The sequence below is a fragment of the Pteronotus mesoamericanus genome, unplaced genomic scaffold, assembly GCF_021234165.1.
Source record: "Pteronotus mesoamericanus isolate MK-2021 breed Mesoamerican mustached bat unplaced genomic scaffold, CSHL_Meso_final contig_265, whole genome shotgun sequence".
Taxonomy (NCBI): Eukaryota; Metazoa; Chordata; class Mammalia; order Chiroptera; family Mormoopidae; genus Pteronotus; species Pteronotus mesoamericanus.
In genome coordinates this window covers 2,142,404-2,160,248 of record NW_026555113.1, presented here as the reverse complement: position 1 = coordinate 2,160,248, position 17,845 = coordinate 2,142,404, and the positions used below count along the sequence as shown (strand labels likewise).

At 59.9% G+C, this 17,845-nt stretch overlaps 1 protein-coding gene across 1 annotated transcript in view; it reads left to right on the top strand.

Annotated features, from left to right (window-relative positions):
• The window catches only part of PTPRN2 (protein tyrosine phosphatase receptor type N2), a 265,811-nt gene extending 252,183 nt beyond the window's left edge, over window positions 1-13,628 (top strand). The window contains exons 12-13 of the mRNA XM_054574797.1: window positions 9,767-9,831; window positions 13,473-13,628. Coding sequence (XP_054430772.1) covers window positions 9,767-9,831; window positions 13,473-13,628 — 221 coding nt within the window. The remainder of the gene's footprint in view (window positions 1-9,766; window positions 9,832-13,472) is intronic.
• The last annotated feature ends 4,217 nt before the right edge of the window (window positions 13,629-17,845 follow it).

Sequence of the window (17,845 nt, the reverse complement as noted above, 5' to 3'; positions counted from 1 at the left end):
GGAAGGGACAGAGCCTGACCTCAGCACAGACGCCACCTCTCCACCGCCTGCGGCACAGGCTCACGTGGGGAGGGCCGTGAATGCAGAGCCACCTTGCCAGCTGGTCCACGACGGAGCCATACATGCAGGTCCCCTCTGTGGGTTCCGCGCAGTTTCCCATGTGACCCCAATCCTGCAGAGCTGCTCATGCGGCCTGCCCGGCCCAGGGCTGCGGGCCGTGGTCCCCCCTCGTCTTCATCTCTGCCCCTCGGGCCACAGCGCAGGGCCCCGAGTTCCGCCCTTCTGCGACACGCCCTCCTCCTTTGCCTCTGCCTTCTGCTTTCTGAGCCTTAAAGACCCCGCGTTGAGGCGTCCGACGCGCAGCGCCAGCCGGCTGAGTTGGAAACTAACAGTTGCCCTCGAGAATCCTGAACGTTCCCCTGCAGTGATCATCTTTGCGCCATAGGACCCCCTTACCTGCAGTCCCCGTGGCGTTCGGACACCTGCCTGGGACATCCCTTCCAAAAGAAACAACTGACTCCTATCCTTTGCTCTTTTATGTTTTTTATAGGCATTCTTTTTAGAGCAGTTTTATGTTTCCAGAAAAAGGGAGCGGAAAGTAGCGAGTTTCCATATGCCGCCCCCGTCCCGGCCCCACGGCTCCCGCACCGACACTTTACGGCAGCGGCACGTGCGCTGCCCTTGACGGGCCGACGTCCGCACGCCATCACTGCCCGGGGCCTGGTGCACCCTGGGGCTCGCTCCTGGTCCCGCATCCTGTGGGCCTGGGCAGGTGTGCAGTGAGGGACACGTGTCCACCCCGCGGCAGCCATCACACAGAGCCCTCCCTCTGCCCGAAAGACCCGCTGTGTCCGTCCGTCCGTCCCTCTTCGCCCCCCCAGCCCCAGCAGCGCTGACCTTCAACCATCCCCGCAGCGCACCGCTTCCAGAACACGCGGCAGGAACCGCACAGTGCGCGGCCTTTTCAGATGGGCCTCTGCCACTGAGTCCATGCAGCTAAGTTTCCTCCAGGATTTTCACAGCTCATTTCTTTTTAGTGCTGACTAATACTCCATTGTGTGTGCCCTGGCTGGTGGCCCAGTTGATTAGAGGGTTGTCCTGTACCCCCAAAAAAGAAAAAAGGTTGTAGGTTCGATTCCTAGTCAGACCACATACCTGGGTTGTGGGTTCTATCCCCAGTTGAGGCGCGCACAGGAAGCAACCAATCGATGTCTCTATTTCTCTTCCTCTCTCCCTCCCCACCCCCTCCCTCTCTCTCTCCCCACTCCCTCCCTCTCTCTCTAAAATCAATAAGCATATCCTTGGGTGAGAATTTAAAAAGCATTGGAAATAAATAGAAATTTTTAAAAATGAAATTCCATTGTCTGGATACACCACAATTTACTTATCTGTCCCCTACGGAAGGACACCTTGGCTACCTCAGTCACGGCAGGTGTGACTAAAACGGCAATAACCATCTGTGCGCAGCTTTCTGCGGGGACGGAAGTCTCCACCTCCTTCGGGTGGGCACCCAGGAGCACGAGGGCCGGGTCCTGCGGGGAGAGCGTGTTCAGTTCTGGAAGGACCCGCAGAGCCGCCGTCCACCGCGGCTGCACCGTGTCGCGTCCCCGCCCGCCGCGAGTGGGCGCCCCTGCCGCTCCACGTCCTCGCCTGCACTTGGCCTTGTCAGGGTCTGGACTTCGGCCACACTAACCCGTGTGCAGGGGTGTGTCGTCGTTCAATTTGCATTTCCCTGACAACGTGTGAGGTGGAGCATCTTCTCATGGGCTTGTTCGCCATCTGCCTGTCTTACCTGGTGAGCTGTCGCTAAGGTCTTTGGCCCATTTGGTAATGGGGTTGTTTGTTTTCTTATTAGTGAACGTTAAGCTTCTGTTCATTTGGATAATCGTTTTTTATCAGGGGTGTTTTGCAAATATTTTTCCCAGTCTGCGGCTTACCTTTTATTCTTTTTTTAAAACCTTTTATTCTTTTAACGGTGCCTTTTGCAGAGCAGACGCTTCCAGTCTCAACACAGTCCCCTTTATCAGCGTTCTCTTTCCTAGGCTGTGCTGTCGGTGCTGTGTCTGAAAGCCGTCGCTGACCCAAGCCACCTAGGCTTCCTCCTGCGTCGTCTCCGGGATGAGGCTTGGCCCTGAAGGCTACGTCTAGGTGTTCTTTTGAGTGGCTTTTTGCGATAGGTGCGGGGTCGGTGCGCGGGCTCATCTGCGCGCGGGCGCTCTGTGTTTGCCCACCGGCTGTGGGAGCAGCAGCCCTTCCTCCGAGGCGCCTTTGCTCCTGCTCAGTGTCCCGTTGGCTGTTTGTGCAGCTGACTCTTAACTTTTGACTCACGCGTGCAGGGAGGAAATGGGTGTTCTGCTCACAGGGTTTTGGCAGTTCCAGTGCAGGGGGCAGGGTCCTGAGGCTCGGGATCCATCGGTGTCCACCTAGCCCATCCCTGGCCCTGGGAGCAGGGGCCCTGATGCCCCCCCCCGGGCTCCCCTCCGGGCTGCGAACCACAGACGTGGGCTCGGGGACATTGGCAGCCTGGCCTCAGGCCTCACGCGCTTCCTGCAGTACAGCTCTTGGACGGCCTTCCCCGTTCCTCTGCGGTTGCCTCTTTTTGTCAGTTTAATAAATTACATTTTTTGTTTATAGCCCAATTCCTTAAGAGTTCCAATTTTTACATATCAGTGGCGTTGTTAGCTTGTAACTCTTAAATTTCTGCGGTTGTTTCCTTTATCACCATTAATTTTTGGTGACTATTGGATTTGAAGTGTCTCGTTTTTTTTCTTTATTAGGCTTCTGGTGAGAGCTCATGTACTTTGCCCTAAAATCCAGGTCTTGGGTTTATTCATCAATTGTTTCCCTTTTATAGTTTATTAATTTATATTTTTATCATATATTTCTGTTCCTTCCCTTAAGTTCTAACGATTTCACTTCTGACTCCTTAACTGAATGTCTGGTCTGCTGTTTGCCTTTTTCTTATGCGCTAACGAAACCGCTGGGGCTCCGACCGCCCGCAGCGATGCTGCGGGCCCCGGGGCGCGCAGACCGGGCGGTCCAGCGTCCTCGCTTGCTCGGTGCGCTGCGGTGGAGGTCCTCTGTGCTTCCTCAGCCTGAGCATCATCGGGGAGCGTGTTTGTCGGTGCCCAGCCGGCTGGAGCGTTTTCTGTGGCTTGAATTTCTAATGTTATTAGATTGTGGTCAGTGAACGCAACCTGTACAAGTTTTACTGTTTGGAAAGTGCAAAACTCTTCTTTCAGGCCCCCTGTCTTATCAGCGATGTTATTACTTCTGGAGTTTGATCAATTGCTACTGAATTGTCTGTATTCAGACTCTCCATATGCCCCTCCGTGGGCCAGGCAGACGAATCTCAAGTCTGGTCTGTCACTGACTAGCTACGTGGCTTCCTCATTAGTCCAAAGGGACACCAGGAAGTGCCGGTGTCCGATGAGGCAGTGGGGCGGTGGGCGGGCTGGACGCAGGTCCCGGGACCCGCAGGAGAGCTGTCTGTCATCGTGGTTTTCTGTCTGTCCAGACGTCAGCAGCGCGTCACTGCCTCTTTGTGAATTTCAGTGTCTTTATTTCTTGGCATCTATTAGCTCATGGATACTATACCTTCACTTTGGATTTTTTAACATTAATAGAAAATTATACTTATTTCACTTTTAAAAATAACTTAATTGTATATTGTCATATTAACACCATGACCCTTTCTTTATTTCTGTTTACATTTACCTCATTTTCCCTGCCCTTTCCATTTCTAATCTTTCCAAACCACTGTGTTCTAGGCGTGTTTCCTGCAGAGAGCACGTAGCTGGACCTCGGTGCGTTAGTCCTAACAGGACAACTTAACTGCTTACATTTATTGCAGTAACTACCTGCTCTTCCTTTGTCCTCATACTTGAGGCTTCCTTCCCGTTTCCTTTGTCATTTAGCTTCTGCTCTCTCGGTGACATTCAGTTTGGTTTTATGGTCCTTCCAAGTGACTGGGAGAGTAAATTCACTGTTTCCAGCTCTTCAGGCTTCCGAAACAGAGTTTGGGTCTGCGCATTTCTAATGATCAACTTCAGGAATAGAACACGTTCTCTTGTCTTAGAGGGGCCCTGGAGGGTATGTGACTTGTTCCATATTTGATGATGTGAGGCTAGTTTAAGTTCATGCTTACCTCTCTAAAGGTGGGGGCTAGCTAGAATCTGTACATATCTGGGGGGAAAAAAACCCCAAAGTGTGACCAAATCCAGGACCTAAAACTGTGATAGTGAGCAGGGGGAGAAGGACCCTTTGGGGACAGGTTCAAGGCCTTATCACTGAAAGTCGTCAGAAAACATGTTGATCAGGGAACGTGGCTGTTTGGTCAGGGAGCTTTAATTTAAAAAGAAAACGTCATATTTCACTGAAATTTGCATTGGAAAGCCAATTACAGAATGAAATTGGGGAAAACCTTTTTATTACAAGCTCCTAGCCTCAGCCCTACTTTTGCGCGCGTGCTGTCTGGAGATAAATGATAAGGAGACAGGTTTCCATTTTTCCCCAAAACGCCCCTCCGGGGGCCCCCCTCCCCCCGTCCCCTGCCCCCGAGCCGTCCCTCCTGCGAGGGCTGCAGCGGCCCGGCCGCACTGAAAACGGCGGAGGATAGACACTGAGGCTTAAATGGCCGCAGGCCCCCCGGGCGGCCGGCGAAAATCATCAGCACAGACGGAAACCTGAAATGTTGATATCAGCTATTAAATTAATGTAAGTGAGATTGAAACAATATCTAATTAAAATAATTTGAAAAATGACTTGGAAATTGGAGCCGACACGCGCTCTCGCTGCCGGTCGCTGCTGTTAGCGCGCAGCCGTCTCTGCTCCCGCGGGGCCGGCGCCCTGTCCTCGGGAGGCCTCGCGGGGGAGCCGGCGGACCGAAGCCTCGCCGCCTACTCGGTGCTGCTGGGAGGCCGGCTGAGGGCCTTTCTCGGAACCGAGGCGTGGCTTTGACAAACTGACCTTTCCGTTTCCAAGGAGAGAAAACCCCTCAGACTCTCGCATAAACGTTTGCATTTGAGGCTCAAACGCGCTCGGTGCCTGCCCTTCCTGCAGGGCTTCAAAGGAAGGAGCCTCGGGTCCGGAACGGCAAAGAGCGCGCAGCAGCGTGCCCTGCGGCCGTGGCCCTGTGCGAGCAGGCGGGGTGGGCACCCGGGACCAGAGCCTCTCTGCAGGGGGTGGGCGCGCGGGGTGGGCCCCCCGAGCGTCCCGGGAGCGTCCGGCTGTGGGGCGCCCGCCTGCGAGTGCGGAGTCGAGGGGTCTGCGGGGGGAGCGCCGGCCGGTGCAGGCCTGAGAGGCCTCGGGGGCCCGCTGCAGGGGCCTCACCTCTCTCTCAGACAAGAGACCATTGAGGGGGGGCAGCGTGTGGCGCTGAAGTGCGCGCCGCCTCGGGCTCCGCGGCGTCCTGGAGAGCCTGGCTCTCCCTCCTGCGGCCGCCCCGGGCACAGTCGTGTCGGCAGAGCGGGCGCTCTGCTGCCCCCGCCCGGCTCTGCCCCGGAGCTGCCGGGCACAGGCTGAGTCTGCAGCGGGGCCCACACCCTGAGGCGCCGTGCAAGGGGCCAGTCCCTGGTCTCTCTCCTCCACGATACGTGGGGTTCCTGCGGCCACATAAAACACTGCAAATAATCTGCTGACTTTATACACACGTCAATGCTACCTACGTTCAGGATAACGTGCAGCTGCTTGATCCCTAATGCTTTACAGCTTTGCTGTTACGTGTGCCACAGGGTTTTGCTTGAACCCACATTAAGTCGCTCTTCTGTGAGCACAGAGCGGCTGATGGGGGTGCTTCTGGGAGGGTTGCTGGGGGTTTCCCTGTTTCCATCAACGCACTAGGAGACATAGGTGCTGGGACGGACCCTCACTTAGCAAAGACCTGGAAATGCTGGAACGGGAAGGCAGGGAGACACAGTTCAAAACATATTGATCGTCTGGAGATGGTGAAATTCTTGAAGGTCCCAGTCTACGTGAAAGCAGGAACCCACACGTGGACGCTGATGTCGACTGGAGCTGGAGGGTGTTTTCCCAGCCAGGCTGGCCTTGAACCTCAGCGTTCCTGACCTCACAGACTGCGGGCAGGAGGCGAGCCCCGGGGCGCGGCGGGGGGAAGGCAGCGGGGGCCCCTCAGGGCGACAGCCCAGTGCCCCATGCACCCGGGGGGGGGCGTCCTGCCCTCAGCGCGGCCGCTGCGTGTCGGGGGCGCTGAGCCCACGTCAGCCCCCATAGGCGTGGCCGTCCCCCTGCGCAGCACCCACGGGGTCCCTGAGCCCCAAGCGAGGAGTTCAGTGTCCGAGGGTCCCGAGTGGGTAGGGCGTCCAGAGCCTTCGGGGGAGGACAGGCACGTTCTGCCTGAAGGCACCCACCTCCCTGTCCTCAGAGGGTCCCCTCAGAGGGTAAAGCCCTGGGAAAGAGGGGCGCACGGCAGGAAATTTCAGAACGTGCTGGGGAAGGGGCGGCGGGAAGAACGGACCCCATAAACGTCGGGTAGTGTGACAAATGGGCTACCACAGAAATAGAAGTATTTTTATATGTAGAAGGGACAACAAGAGGGAGGAAAAATATGACCCAAAGGTTAAGAGCTTTAAAATGACTGAAAAATTGTAATCAACACAATGTAAAACGAGAGATGCAATTAAAGCTTAAACTCAAGGGATGAGTGTAAACACAGAGCAGATACAGCTGAAGAGATAATTAGTGAACGAAGAGAGAAACTGGAGAAATTATCCAGAATGCAGACTAAAGAGATGAAAATATCCATATGAATTTTAAAAGGAAGGAGGCTTAGAAAGCAAAGTAAGAAACCCTGTGTGCGCCCAGTGGGAGCCCCAGGAGAGGAGAGGCCGTCGGGAGGCCGCGCCTGAGGCGACGGCGGCACGTTGGCTGCCGCTGACGGAAGGCGCGGGGCTCAGGCCCGGAAGCCTGTCTGTGGAAGCACGTCTCCAGCCAGGCTCGCAGCGCGAGGCTCGGAGCCTCCCGAAGAAGAGGGCTCTCCAAAGCGGCCAAGGAGGAAAGCCACACGCTCCGGCGGGGGAGGACTTGACTCGGGCCGATTTCTCAGCAGCCAGAACGGAGCCAGAAGGCGGGAGGGAGGTGTCTCCATGCCACTGTGGGGACCCATCATTGACCTGGAGCCGCACCGAGAGAAAGTGTCTTTCAACGTGAAGGCTTAAAAAAATGAGTGTAGTAAGGATCCTTCCCAGCAATGGGTTTGTCACTGACAGGTTCTCCTTTAAGTTAATCCTAAAGGGTTTCCTCCAGACAACAGACAGTGACCCCTCAGGGTGATGTGAGGTGCAGACGGGCTCTCAGTGGGCGCCTGCCCCTGGCACGGGGTTGGGGCAGGGCTCCCGCCCCGGCTGCACCCCCTAGACCCCCCAGCCGTCCCTCCACAGCGAAGGCTCCGAGCTGGCCCTCGGCCACTTCCTGAGGGGCTCCCCGGAGTGACAGAGGCACCTCCAGACACGTCCGGCCCTTGCTCGGCTCCAGGCCTTTCGGCGAAGGGGCTCCCTCCAGGAAGCCGCAGCCCTGCCCCCGCCCCTCACAGCTGCTCAGGGAGTCACGGGCTCGGCCGTGAGGGGCTGAGGACCCGCCACCCTGCAGGAGAGCCTGGGGCCGGCCCATCTCTCCCAGGTCAGAGGACCTGCCCCCGACCTGAGGCAGGTGGCGAGCAGCTCTCCCGTGGCCCTGGTAGGGCCATCGCATCCCCGGCCGCTCCCCGACCCCCCGGCCCAGCCCTGATGTGGACGAGGAGGGGCCTGGGCGCCTGGTGCATCAGGATCGACTTTCCTTCCCACTTGCCCGTCCTCCTCCCTGGCACCGGCTTCAGCCCCACAGCTCCCAGGGACCGCCCCTGGGAGAACGTGCGGCCCAGCCCCTGCACAGTGACACGGCGAGCTCTGGCCGGGGGCCGTGCCAACTTCAAGCCCACCAGCGGTCCCCTGACGGCCACAGCAGCTCATGACCAGGTTCCCTGGACGCCCCCGTGGGGAGGCAGTGGCAGAGAGGACGCGCGTGTGTGGTGGGAAAGCGTGCAGATGCAGCTCCGGGCCGGGCCGGGGCCGCCCCCCTGCCCCCGCCCGCCCCCCTGCCCCCGCCCGCCCCCTGCGTGGTCCCCACCCCCACGCAGTCCACAGAGGAGACCCCACACAGCCGCCCAGGTTAAAGTGATGGGAGAGACAGGCTGGCCACTCCGCCGCAGCGCGTGCCTGATTACCTGGGGCGCTGCGCGGATTGTCAAGTGCAGAGAAGTGTTCCGATAAATTAAAATATTAATTAAACGGGCTACGGCAGCATTTTGAGAACGTTGTAGGGTTCTGCTTCTCCAGGTAATTTGCATATCCTTCATCTAGTGAGTTTAATTTTAAAGGACTTCTTTGTAGTGTTTGGAAACCCTTTGTGTCTCCGTGAAGATAAAAACGGGCTTTTATGCATCATCCTCGACTCATTAAGTCGGCTGCTGCCACCTCCGTGTCTCTCCCGCCGGCTCACACCGCAGCTCGGAGTCTGTGCTCGGCCGGGACGGGAGTCGGGGCCGACATCTGGCACAACACCTGGCGGAAGCGAGGCTCGCCTTTCCCCCAGAAATGCCTCCACGGAGACAGGGGTCACCAAGGGGCAATGGTGGCCCGCCACTCCGCTTTTCAGAGTCAGGTGTGTTTGCAGGTAGACACGGGGAAGCACCTGCCTCGGAGGGCGACCCCCGCACCCGGGGAGGGACGCGCCGCCGGAGGGTGCCGTCCGAGGGAGGACGGGGGGAGTCCGGCCCCACCCAGCAGCAGGGTCTGTGAAAACGGGTCCGCGTGGCTGTGTGCGGGGGTCCCGGGGGAAGCGTAAATCACAGGTGTGCAGGAAAACCTCGGGGAGGGCGTCGGGTGGCCCGAGCTTACAAACGTCTGGCGTCTCCCGGGCAGGGTTTTTATCACAGACGTTCACAAGGTGACAAAGAAAAGAAAGGCGGGTGTAGGATAAAGCGGGTACCTTCTCAAAAGAAGGCAACATCTCACGGCCTCTTGTTTTTGTCATCGCCGCCATGAGACATTTCGAAGACCCACCCCAGGACTAGAGCGGAGGTGAAAGCAGGCGCTGTTGGGATGGCGGGCGCCGGGGGAGGCGAGGCCGCGGGTCCGGGTCCCCAGCGGTCGCGCTGTCGGGGCCCCGCAAATGTGGCTGAAGCCCTTCCCGTCTCTCCCAGCTGTGCCCTCTGCTGAGGAGCCGGAAGGCGGGTCTGGAACCTGGGTTTTCGGGGGATCCCCACTTTGCTAGCACCCCCTTGGGGTGCAGTGGCTTTCACGGGCCCTGGAGCTCCTGCGGGAGCCTGAGGGGAGCTGCGGAGGTGGGCGTGGGCGCCCGGCACGGCCCTGGGGTGAGCTGCTAACGGCAGCGCCCACGGCCCCCGAAAGGCTCTGCGGGAGCTTCTCGACAGACAGTCTCCGTGTCCTCCGGGGGGAGCTCGGGGGTGTGGGGGTCCTCAGCCCGACGTCTGCCCGCTCCCGGCCTCCTTGCGGGAAAACAAGGGCATGCGCCCAAAGCCACCTGCTGTGCTGTGCTGTGGGTAGATCGACCACAGGACATGCTGTTTCTAGGCCTGTGCGGGGCCTGTGCTCGGTGTGTGCGTGGGAACGGGCCTCAGGGTCTCCCGCTCCGGGCGTGTGCCCGGCGCGGGTGTGGGACGGGCGTCCGCGCAGCGGGGGAAACGCGGAGGGTGACGCAGGAACGACCGCCTCCCGAGCTGACCCCTGTGCTTCTCCGTTTTTCCTAACAGTCGACAACAAGGACGACCTGGAAAGAGCGTCCGGGCTGAGGATCCTTCAGGCCGGAGTGGGCGCGGTGAGTAGCCGAGGGCTGCCCTCGGGGACGCGTCGGTGCCAGGGGGCGGCCTGCCGCGCGCGGTCGGTCCAACAGCGCCGCGGGACGGCGGGGAGGCCAGCTGGCTGGTGCCAGTCAGTCTGGCCGTCCCAGCGGGTGACGTGCTGGTGCGGGTGCCGGGACAACGTGACACTGCTTGGCTGCCTTTGAAATCGTAATTCACGTCTCCCTGAGAAGAGGTGGTCGTGGACGAGAGAAACAAGGTGCTTCTTCAGTGCCCCCGTAGTTGTTAATTTATGGCCATGAGCAAGCCAAGGAAATTACCCTGCCCCTGGGGATTCAGGAGGGCACACGTTTATCTTAATTATTTAAGGGCCTATTTGGGGGAAGGCAAGAGAAGAGAATGAATGATTCCGTGAGGTCGTGTAAACCTACCGCAGAGCAGTCACGTGCACACGGGGCTGTGTTGTGAGCAGGAGGAGGCCCTTGAGCAAACCCTCCGTCGGCCGTTCTGGCCGTGGCTCCCACCCCGGGGGCCTGGCCCGGCGGGGCCTGCGTCAGGTCCCCGGACAATGGAAGGCGCGCGGGCCCGTGGCGGGCTCTGGGTCGGCGTGGCCCGAGGCCAGTCTGCGCGGTCACATGGGAAACAGTCGAGCTCAGGGCCCTGCCGCCTCGGGCACAGCACCGTACAGGCGGCCACTCTCAGTGGCCGGTCTCCCTCTGCGTCTAACCTGCTGCAAAACTCACACGTTACCTGTCTGTTCCTGTGTGTTGCACGTCTAGAAAAATCTGTGCTTCTTGCATCTTTAAATCTTTGTCTCCCTGTCTTGGGCATTCAGTATGGTTTTGGTACTTTTATCTTTTGAACCATCATAAACTTGATGCTGCTCAAGGCTTATTCATACTCCTTGACTATTTCCCAATATTAGGCTGCAGCCCTCTCCCTGCCGCGGGCCCTGCCCCGCGGAGGCCCTTGCCTCGCACTTCGAGGGGGCGGGAGGAGGAGAAAGCTGCCCTGGACCTCACAGTCCCCTCTGGATCTGGACGCGGGGCGGGAGGAGAGCACATGGGTTTGCTGTGAGCTGTGTGGACAGAGGCCTTCTCGGGAGGCCGGTAAGAGGTCATAGGCAGTGGTGCCAGAGAGGCAGTGGGGCCTGAGCTCGGGCTGCGTCTGGGGGCGCAGCCGGGGGCAGCACGGGCCACGGGACGGCAGGCCCAGGCCCCCCGCCGGGAGGGGGGAGCCCCAGCCTTGGGGTGAGGGCACTGGGAGGCCGTCCCGCCTCTGGCGCTTTCGCTGGCCCCTGCAGCCTGACACTCGCGGCCGAGGGCCACGCCTCGGGGACAGCTCCCTGGGCACATCCCTGGTTCTCAGAGAGTCTCCAAAGAGCCCGGGGTCTGAGGGCGTCGCTCGCGTGAGGCAGGTGGGGCGTGAACCCGGGTCATGGGCTGCTCTGGGCTCCGTCGCCGATGGGCTCCCAGGAGGACCTCGGTCAAAGAGAGATTGGGTGGCGAAGAACCGGCTGATCCCCAGGTCCCTTAAAAGCCTGTGAGGCTGTGACCACACCGCTCCCCAACGTGGTGCGGATTTGTCCTGGGCTGCGCGGGACGGGCGGGGGCTGTGGCCACGGGACCGCTGTCACCATGGAGACCGAGTGGGCATGGTGCCGACCCACAGCCTCGTTCCCTCCCAGGTCCCAGGTGGTCCTTGCCTGTCTGTTGAAAGACGCCGTGACTTCAAGTAGCTGCGATCAAAGCCAGAGCCCCTCGTTCAGCGCTGTGCTGACGGAGCCTGGGTGCTCACACGGGCTTGGGACCGGTCAGCGGGCAGGGGACGCGGGCAGGGATGGCCCGCCCCGCCGCGCACCGGGTCCCTGGGGTGCTGGGAGGAGCAGGCGCGCGGGCAGCCTGGGGCCGGCAGGGCCGGGGGTGACGGGCGCCCTCGGGCGAGGCCGTGAGGCGCGGGGCGCGCCGCCCGCAGCGTGGAGGAAGGCCGTCTCAGCCAGCCAGCGGGCAGCCTGTGGGATCCATCCTTCACTGACCTCACGGGGGCCCCCGATGGGGGCGAGTCTGGGTCTCTGTAATGAAGACCAGCTCTTTTTATGGCGGCGTCCGTCCCCTTCCGCCCGATGATCGCCCTCCAAGAAATTCACTTCGAGGGGGCCGTTCACCAGGCGAGACAAGGAACACCGCGAAGCTCTGAGAGAAGCCCAAGCGGCCTCAGTGTAAAACCACAGGGAAGTAACTGTTCCCATCACAAATCAAATCAACGGGATCCAATGGTTTCGCTGCAAGTGATTCAAAAACTCTAAACGTGGAGGGGAGCTCAGGACATAAACCGAGTGCAACGCCGAGGGGACAGGTCCACAGCGCCTGGCGGACCTAGACAGAGAGCTTTGGGACGGACGCCCCAGCCAGACGCACCCGGGACCCTTGCCCCACGCTGGGCTCCCCCACGTCCAGCCTCAGGATGCCGGCCGCCATAGCGCCTGGGTACCCGGGAGGGCCATGGGCCTCTCCCCAGAAACAGGTACGTTAGACGCACCCAGCACGGCCCCCAGTCCCGGGGATCCGTGGCGCCCGGGGACCCGGGAGCCCTCAACACGCTTCCAGAGCGGCGGCCGGGCTCCACAGCCCTGCGGACAGAAGGGCCGGCGGCTCTGTCCTGAGCCCCGAGCGCTGCGTCCTCGGCGACGGCGGGAGTTGGGTTCCCAGCGCTGCCCTTTCTGCCCAGCACCTTGTTGTACTGTGACCTGAGTTTCCTGACAGACAAAACTGAACTTTTTCCTCCTGGAAGCAAACAGCGCCCCTAAGGAAAGCCTGCTTGCCAGCGTCTGAGAGGACATCTGATGAAACTGCATTAACGTGCCTGCAGCGGCCGCCCTCGAAGGTTCCGTGTTCAGCCCACCGACGACCCCCCGGTGCTGAGTGGTGGGCAAACGAGGTCCGGGTCCCCGAGCTCAGCCCCTCCCTGGGCACCTTTCGCACCTTTGCCGGACGCGCCTGTCGTGACTCTGTTTTCCTGTTTCTCAGAAGGGAAGGACATCACACAGAAACGTGTTCGATATAATTACCTGCACTTGACGCGTCGACGGATATGAGTTTGTTGTGAGGCGACGCGCCTGTCTCCTGGGGCACCCGGTGAAGGGCAGCATCACGTGGGCCCACGGGGCCTGTCCACGTGCCTCTGGGCCCGAGAGCCAGGGGGCGCCGAGTGATGCGGCAGTTACCATAGCGACAAATTCAATTTTTATTCAGTATCGGAGTAAATAGTCACGTAAAATGAAATGAGTAATGTCTGCCTCCCCCGCCTCCCCTGCCCTTTTCTCACATTCTCACCTGTGTTTTTATAGAAATGCACACTCCGTGTGCCTCCCGCCGCCCAGGGCCGCGACTGGCCTAGGCCGGGCGTGGCGGGGTCCCCGTGAGAAGCGGAGGGACCCCTCGATCAGGTGTGAGCCGGTCCCCAGCGCGTCCCCTGCACGGCCGGGCATGTGGCATCGGGGCCCTGGGAACGTAACATTCCAGGAACCCCTTTTCCGCCCTTCAGCCGTTAAGACTTGGAATCGCTTGGAGGTGAAGAAACGAGAGGGAAACAGGCCGACCCCACCGCGTCCTGGGAGCAGCCAGGGGCGGCCAGCGGCACCTGCCGGTCACTCCCGCAGGCGCACCTCTCGTCCTCTGTGCCTGTGAGGCGGACACAGCTCCCAGACGGGGAAGCAGACCCAGGGAAGCTGGGCGACGCCGCAGCGGCAGGCTTCCCCTCCCGGCAGCCCGATGGGGCCCGGGCCTCCATCCCCGAGCTGCCCCCGCAGCTCTGAAGTCAGAGCGGCCGTGAGCTCTGCCCGCCGGAGGCCCCTCGCTCACGGGACAGGCTTCAGAGCAGGTTTTGGCCTCCCCCGGACACACCCGTGTGCACCCGGAGCCCCAGCTGGCTGCTGGCCGTGTCCCGCGCTCCTGCCTCGGAGTCTCAGGTGGGGGGGCCAGTGCGTGCCCCTGAGGCTGGGCTCAGACCGTGCGAGGGCTGCAGCCCCCGCTCAGGCCTCAAGTCTGAGGCCCGGTGTCAGCACGGCTGGGTCCTTGAGACCGTGGAGGTCGACCAGTCCAGCCCCCGGACAGGGACGTGCTGCCGTGGGACCAGCCCGCCCACAACCTCCCTGGGAGCCCCTCACCGCTGAGAAGGCCCCCATCACACAGGGTCACAGCGAGGCCCTGGGCCAGGACCCCAGTGCATCTTTTGGGGGACACGATCCAACCCATAACCTAGTGCCACCCCTCCCCACTCCACCAAGAACGTAGCTATTGGAGACCCCCTTTCTTTCCCTGTTAACAACCCCACAGGCGGGAGGCGTGGGGGCCGTTCTGACCAATTCAAAGCCCTGGTTCTCGGGCAGACGGGCAGGCGGCTGCCCCTCAGCCCCGTGGGGGGGAAGCCCCAGCCACCCCGTCTCTGCTGCCACGTCCATCAGCGAGTGTCCCGTCGGGGGATTTCACGTCCGTTGTCCTTTTAACCTGTGGGCTCCAGGGTAAAATCTGCGGCGCCTCAGTCACGCCGTGTCTCCCGCATCCAGCTCAGTGCTGGGCGCGCACCAGGGACTCAGTGGGTGGCCGAGCGAGCGGCTTGCGAGCCTGGGCCACGGCGGGCACCCTACGCCTCCTCCCCACGCCGGCCGCCTCACCGACCTCGCAGACCCCGCCCCGACCCCTCCGCCACGGTGCCCGCTGCTTCTGTGGTGACTGAAACCCCAGAGGAGGGTCCCGTGGCCCCATCCCCACTAAGCGCGCGCTCCGCGGCCTGTTTCTCCGTGGCCATGGATGCAAAACCTCCCCCTCTGCTTAGTCCATGAGCTTTTCTTAAAGGCTTGAACACAGGTGTGAAATCAAGGGAGCGTAAAGTAGAGTCAGATGCGAAATTTAAAATTGCACGTCGAAACAGACCCGCCGCCCGTGCGGCGGTGGACGCGTGAGCGGAGGCGAGTGTGGCCGGGCTGATGCTGTGGCCTTGGACCTGGGTCTGGTTCCGCAAGGCTCCTCGTAAGGCCACCGTCGCCTGCACGCGCCCGCCCGTGACCAGACTGACGGCCGATGGCCGGCGCCACCCCGAGCTGACGGTGGCCCCAGGCTGGGCCCTGTCCCCGTCCGGGTCCAGGCCACACCTCCCTGGAGAGGAGACTGGACGGGGCCAAGCCCACGGCCAGGGGTCCGTCCTCCAGCATCGGACTGCACTTCCCGTTTGCAGGACACGCTTTGTAATCGCAGACCCGGGAGCCCCCCACCCGCCTGGGCTGGACGAAGGCACCCGCTGCCGGAAGGAAGCCGCTCACCGGCCTTAGCCCACCTGCAAACAGGAACCTCCCCCTGTGTGACAGAAACGAAGGACCTCGTTAAAAGGCTAATGATGCCTCTGTGTGTACAGACCCTCCTATTGGGTTAAACTCTGTTTGTTTGTTTTTTTATGAGAACATAAAGCTAAAATGTCTCTAAGAAGTAACTTTCTTCTATTCATGAGCACCTAGAATTAACGCAACACTAAAAATGTCACCCATTTCCCCTGTAGCGTGGTAGGCACCTCCCTGCCATCACGGAAAAGGGCGGGCGTGGGCTGGCACAGGCGAGGGGTTGTTCCCTGGCCAGCGATGTCAGTTCCCTGGAACCGCCTGCGTGAGGGGCGCAGACGGGGCGCAGGCGCAGGAGTCCGGTCCCGCACGGCCTGGGGGCCGCAGCCCACGACCCGGCTGGGCCGGTCCCGTTCCCATAAGGACACCAGTCAGGGCTGCCCGTGACTTTTACCGTAAATCACCTCGTTAAAGGCCCCATCTCCAAAGACAGTCACATCCTGAGGTCCTGGGGGCTTGGACTCCAACCTGTGGATTTGGGGGGACACAGTGAGCGCCTAACCCTGACCCTCGGCCAGGTCGGCCCTGTCTTGTTAAACTCAGGGCTGCTTTACCCAGTGGACCCAGAGGACCGTGCTTGGACAGCTGGCCTCTCAGAAACACCTGTGCCGTCTCCTACACCCTCTCAGACCACTAACAGAGAAGTAAAATTCTTCCAAGCCGATCGGGGAGATTTTTTTAAAAAAGAAAATTTAGTGTGTAGTTTGAGAAGCATAATGGGACACTTCTGTCCAAAAACCCCTCAAGTCACGGTTTGCCCTGGGACACCAGCCATGAACCCAGTAAAAGTCGCCTGGGTGTTTCCCTGGGGATGGCGTCCGGGGGGAGGTCCCGGCTGCCCTGGGCGCGCGCTGCCGCGGGCCGGACCCTTCAGGGCGTTCACAGGGAGGGTGCGCCGCTCGCTCCTCCAGTCGGATGTGACGACGTGCGGGGCCCCAGAAAGGTTCTGGACGTGGACGCAGCATAAATTGCGTGGCAATTTTATTTCTTTGGCAAAGGGCTGTCGCCTGTTTGCGGCTTATTTACTGACGGAAGTCTTTTCGTTTCGGTGCGGCAGGTGAGACAATGAATTTATTTTAGGAACGTCAGTGAGGCTGCTCCCACAGCAACGTAAAACGGCCGACTGTTAAACTGCTAATTCACGGGTCTTCTCGAAGCGAATGCAAACAAATTCTGGCCCTCAAAGCCCTGCTAATATACAATGTTCAATTTTTAATTTCCAGTCCATCTTAGATTACAGGGATGAAAAACAATATTTAATCCCTCGTTAACACATGAATAAGCGGAAGCTGTCATTTTCACCCAGACAATAACGGGATTATCTCAAGAACTGTCAGTTTATGTGAAAACATTATGTTGCCCAAATTTTCATAAAAATTAGCGGTGGATAATATTCAAGATCAGAGCGATGGGAAGAGGAAAGTCTGCCTTCATGGTGATAAATATTCATATTTGTCTGCTCAGGAGATGAAAATCTAATCAGGGACTATTGAGGTGCTGGCTTTTTTTTTTTTAACTGAAGGCGTTTCATCTGAATCGGGATGGCTGTGGAACCGGCCTCGCAGGACCTGCCGGCCAGGGCACGCGCGTCACGCCGGGCGGCAGACACCACGGGCGTGGGAAGTGGCCGTCCCCCGCCGGTCTGCGTCCTAAGCATTTCATGGGACACGGTGTTTCAGACCCTCCTTCCTTTTTTTTTTTTTAAGGAAAAAACAACAATTTCATGCCAGTTAACTCCTAGCTCCTGCAGTGTTAAAATCATCTTGTGTTTTTGCTTTTGTTGACAATCACCATAAATCAGAGGACACCCAGCATGAAGCTTAATGAAATATGTATGATTTTGGAAAGAAATGATGGTCACGGCAGGATGTTCCATGTGTGCATGTGCGCGTCGCATGTGGGCATCTGTGTGCGTGTCTGCGTGGAGGGGCACGTGTGTGCGTGTGTTCCGGCTGCCTCCTTGGAGGCTGCGCTTTCCACTGCGTGTCGACAGGCATTTGAAAACACCGAGCTCCATGGCCACTCGCCAGGGAACACAGGCGCAGACGAGTCCCACGGGGGTTCCCGGCCCATGGAGGGCCCCCCATCAGAGGGTGGACCTTCAGATCGCTGCGCATCCCCTCATCATGGGACGGCCTGGTTATTCGGGAACAGCACAGGGAGTTCTTGCTTTGTGAAGACAAGGTTCCTGGACAGAAACCTCTCCCCCAGCTCCTGCATCACGGGGGAAAGACTGAAAGAAAGAGACACAGAGGGAACCGGGACCGGCTTCCGTCCTTGCACATGGCGTTCACGCTCAGCGTGCGTCCCTCACGGCGGGCGCCGGGGCCTCCGGGGGTCGCGGCCCACAGCCTCCTGCCCACCTGCTCTACACCGGCGGGACCCCTGTTTGGCGCTGGCACAGAGACACGCCGTGCCTCAGCGGGGCGCAGGGGGCATGCGGAGAGGGCAAGAGGGCCAACACGAGGCAGGTCACGTCCAACATGGTGAGGGTCAGCGCGTCTTTCTAGGCGCATTCCTCCTGCGAGCCAGGCTTGGGCCTGTCCCTCAGGCAGTGCCCTCTCTGGGGTCCCTGGCGGCTGTCCCTCTGGCCCAGGACGCAGACCTGGAAGACCTGTGGCAGGCTCTTCGGTCCCCAGGCT